Source organism: Lepisosteus platostomus, chromosome 5 (genome assembly GCF_059453375.1).
Source record: "Lepisosteus platostomus isolate fLepPlt1 chromosome 5, fLepPlt1.hap1, whole genome shotgun sequence".
NCBI lineage: Eukaryota > Metazoa > Chordata > Actinopteri > Semionotiformes > Lepisosteidae > Lepisosteus > Lepisosteus platostomus.
The window spans coordinates 56453541-56457273 of record NC_142615.1 but is presented as its reverse complement, the minus strand read 5'-3'; the positions used below and the strand labels follow the sequence as shown (position 1 = coordinate 56457273).

Below are 3733 nucleotides of genomic sequence, written 5' to 3'. Positions count from 1 at the left end.
CCAAGGAATAGTGCGGCCATCTTCCCCCAGTACAATGCTTTATAACTCCAGCCATTTTCAGTCCTCATTGGCAGCAATACAGGAAGCATTCTTGAAAGTGGAACCCCCACAAATACAGTACTTTAATTTATTAATGGGTCTCACTTCCCTTGAATTCCTCCACCCCATTCAAACCTGTAAACCATAAAGAAACAAGGGCAGGCAGAAGGGTCTTTCACAGCTTTATTGAAATGTTGCCATTACAAGGCGACTGGAGGCAGGAGAGTCACAAGGGCCAGGCTGGAGCCTTCATTCAGGCACCTGGGGAGGAAGAAGGAGAACAATCCAGCTGAACTGCAGGACACCCACCCCTACAGGAGCTCCTCCTGCCAGACCCTACCTGTCCACTGGCCAACATCTCCAAAGTCCTCTGCTCCCTCCACATCCTCTCTGGTGCTCTCAGCATCTTCACTGGAGCTCTGAGGGTCTCCCTCCTCATCCTCAGTCCAGTCAGCTCCCACATCCAGAGGAGCTTCTACTGGTGCCACAGCCACCCGACTGCTGGTCACCAGGCTCCTAGTACCTGTGGACAAGTAACACCCAGGAGTGAGGGATCTGCTATACCCAGAGACCCACAGTCTACTCATCTACACAGTCCCTTTGTCCAGCACGGGATCATTCCTCAGTTGTCCAAGCATGGTTGTCTCCTGGGCAGAGATGCATCCACAAGGGATAGAGAACCAGACCCACCTTCATTCTGACTGCCAGCACACCTGGACTCACAGCAGGCACAGACCTCATGGTCACCATACAGCTCCTCCCACCTGGAGGAGAGGAGGACAGGTGAGGCCTCCACCTGGCATGTCCCAGAGCACCCTCAGCAGGTTCCTTGCAGAAGTACCTCTTAGCCTCCCTGTTGTAGGTGCAGGACTTGGTCCCTGGTGTTGCTTTAGCAGGAGCCACAGCCATGACAGTGCATGTACAGCTCAGTCACTTCATGCTGCAAGAGGGAAGGTCACAGCATTAAGGGATCAAGGCCAATAGAGGGACAGAGAAGGACCTTCTGCCATCAGTGAAGGCAAGCTGGCAGCTCTAGGCACTACAGCTGCCACAGTCTGGTTCACATCTAGATCATGGATGGAAAAGCAGACAATGGATCAGTAGAGCAAGAAGGCTGAGCAGCCTTTGAGAGCAGTACCTTCCTGGACAGCTTCTTCTGGAAGAGGAAGGCATCAATTGTGAAGCGGAGCACATCCTTCTGCTTGGAGGGGACAAACCTGGACAGGCAGCCATCTGCCGTGCTGTCCACCATGCACCTGGGGACAAGGACAAGGATGAACCCCTGCAGGCTCTCGGGGCTCCTGCCCACCTCTGCTCCCAGAAGGGGCCGTACCCCAAGTTATCGATCACAGGGAAACGGGGCTGCGAGTGCTGGTCCGGTTTCTCGGTTACGTAACACTAGTGGATGTACAGCCTCTGCTCCGCTGTGGCAAAGTAGGCAGTGGCCTGGAAGTACATGGGCTGACCCAGGAAGTACTCATCCTTAGGAGAGAGCCGGACCCAGTGGGCTGGAGAGAGAAAGACAGCATTACACCTGCACACAGCACCCCCTGCTGGCAGGAGGAGCCACTCGCTCAAGGAGCTTACAGTTGGTGGTGAGCAGGACAAAGCTGTGCTTGTTTTTCAGGTCCTTGAAGAAGGTCCTTCTCCTGGCCCACGTGGGGACATAGCCAACCTTGTAGGAGTAGTGGAACCTGCAGGACAGAGGAGATGAAGGGCTTCTGGACACTTTCCCAGCAGCAGCAGAGCCCTGCCTACCTGTTGTAGGAGCACTTGATCGGCACAGAGAAGGGAATGAAGTGATGCACAGGCGCACTGGAGGAGGGCGGGGCATAGCGGAGAGTGTTGGAGTACACCAGGCGGCCCTGGACAACCTGCAAGGTCACAGAGGAAGGGGTATTCCCAGGAAAGGCACTAGCCCTACAGTTCACATCAATACATTGCCTGTAGATGAAGACCCGCTTACCGATCGCTCGGTACCGCACTCGTAGATGAAGTAGAAGTAATGGCGTGTGGTTCGGCTGACGCTGCAGTTGCCCAAGGTCACCTCCGATGGCCGACAGCTGAAGCCGAACAGGAGCCGACTGACCCTCACGTACATCCTGCTGGAGTCGCACCACACAGCCACTGCTCGGGTGCCCCCGATGGCCGGGCGAGCCGGCTGCCGCCCTCGCTGGGGAGGAAACAGGACGCTCTTGATGTAGGCGGGTAAGGGGCGGCTGCCGGCTTCATCTTCTCCTTGTTGAAGTAGGGCGAGTACGCGTCTCTGGACACGGGAAGGCGGCGAAAGTCGGGAGCCAAGGACTGCGAGTCGTTCTCGCTTGTAGACAGGTCTTCGGAGGGCGCATCTGCCAGGTTCAAGTCCTCCAACTGGGCTGCATCTTCAGGAGCCGGGAGGTCGGCCTGGAGCGCCAATTCCCGAGAGTCCCAGCCAGCCGGCCCAGCGGAGACCAGAGCGGGGAGCCCGGCCCCTGCGCACAGGCACAGCACAAAGAGAAACGAGCGCATCGCCAAATTAACGTCCCGCTTAATTGCTACAGGAGTAAAATAAGTAAACCACAAAACCGTGTTGAAGCAAGAAAGCATAAAGTGTGAACGCGGTGACTAGGTTTTTATACTGGCAGGACCTGCTACCGCACACGTGGTCACACTACCGCTCAATCAACACAATCAATTACACACAGAGACCCGGATTGTTCTCAGCGTCTAATTAGAACCTGCTTCCAGTATGAGGCGGGACTCCGTGAAGCCTCCTGAACACTTTCCCGTGTGTATCTGACCTCAGCGGAGGAGTTCCACGCAATTTCGACAGAATTAAATCACCCACACGTGTAAAATTTGCTCAGATTAATTTATTGTTCAATTAGTTTCTAATTTCCGAGGAAAGTGTGTTAAACTCGCTGTCAGACAGAGTACGGAACATGCGACACGTCCGTCCACACTTTCCTTTATCGAGGGGGCTGTTCTATCAACACGTACCGCAATGAAAATAATTTTACTATTTTTCATGTGTAATTGCATGTCATATTAAAATGTGTAATACAAGCATTTCTTTGCTTCCCAGTAAAGAAATACTGATCAGCTTTTGACATGATCTGATAATAATTTGTCTGATTTTCCAGAGATTGCTTTTGCTTCGCAGCACTGAGAACCTATGGAAGCCCGTTTCCGCCAGGGAGTAAAAAAAACGCACTATGGGATCTCAGAATTGTGACTTAGAATCATAGAATTGCGACCTAAAAACTCAGAATTTTGACTTTATCTCTCACATTTGCGACTTCGAAATAGCCCATATTTCATTGTCTGTCCTTTTGTTATTGTAACGGATTCGGGTTCTAGGGTTTGTGCCCTCGCCGCTCCCACCCTACTTCGTGCCTCAAACCCCGTATTGGCTCAAACCCAGGTCTTGCTGGCTAGAACCCGAATCCGTTACAATAACAAAAGGACAGACAATGAAATATGGGCTATTTCGAAGTTGCAAATGTGAGATATAAAGTCAAAATTCTGAGTTTTTAGGTCGCAATTCTATGATTCTAAGTCACAATTCTGAGATCCCATAGTGTTCCCAAGAAAGCTGAATAACGCAAAAGACATATTCCCGATTTTAATTTAGATACACATTTTCTAATGCAGCTTTCATTACAAGACAGTCTATTTCTCGAAAGCGTGTTATGTAAAAAAGAGAAAAATGAAA

At 51.6% G+C, this 3733-nt stretch overlaps 1 protein-coding gene across 3 annotated transcripts; it reads right to left on the bottom strand.

Moving 5' to 3' along the window:
• Window positions 1-208: 208 nt before the first annotated feature.
• LOC148669900 (uncharacterized) lies at window positions 209-1908 on the bottom strand. 3 transcript variants are annotated; one of them, XM_088632642.1, is made up of 7 exons: window positions 1627-1908; window positions 1373-1547; window positions 1178-1295; window positions 881-979; window positions 730-803; window positions 380-562; window positions 209-300 (listed from the first exon to the last, which is right to left on the bottom strand). In XM_088632642.1, the coding sequence occupies exons 4-7, from the start codon at window positions 946-948 to the stop codon at window positions 293-295; spliced, it is 333 nt and encodes a 110-aa protein (XP_088488768.1). In that variant the 5' UTR covers window positions 949-979; window positions 1178-1295; window positions 1373-1547; window positions 1627-1908; the 3' UTR covers window positions 209-292. The 3 variants fall into 2 exon arrangements, 2 of the variants coding, with proteins under 2 accessions (XP_088488768.1, XP_088488767.1); XM_088632641.1 differs by having other exon boundaries at window positions 209-562; window positions 1627-1733; window positions 1798-1898.
• Window positions 1909-3733: the final 1825 nt, after the last annotated feature.

What these genes read in the sequence shown, in the direction of transcription:
- LOC148669900 (XM_088632641.1), bottom strand. Translation starts at nt 948, where the DNA reads ATGGCTGTGGCTCCTGCTAAAGCAACACCAGGGACCAAGTCCTGCACC. An exon ending in TACAACAGGGAGGCTAAGAG is followed by an intron (nt 804 to 880) that starts GTACTTCTGCAA and finishes CCTCTCCTCCAG; the next exon opens with GTGGGAGGAGCTGTATGGTG. An exon ending in TGCTGGCAGTCAGAATGAAG is followed by an intron (nt 563 to 729) that starts GTGGGTCTGGTT and finishes ACTTGTCCACAG; the next exon opens with GTACTAGGAGCCTGGTGACC.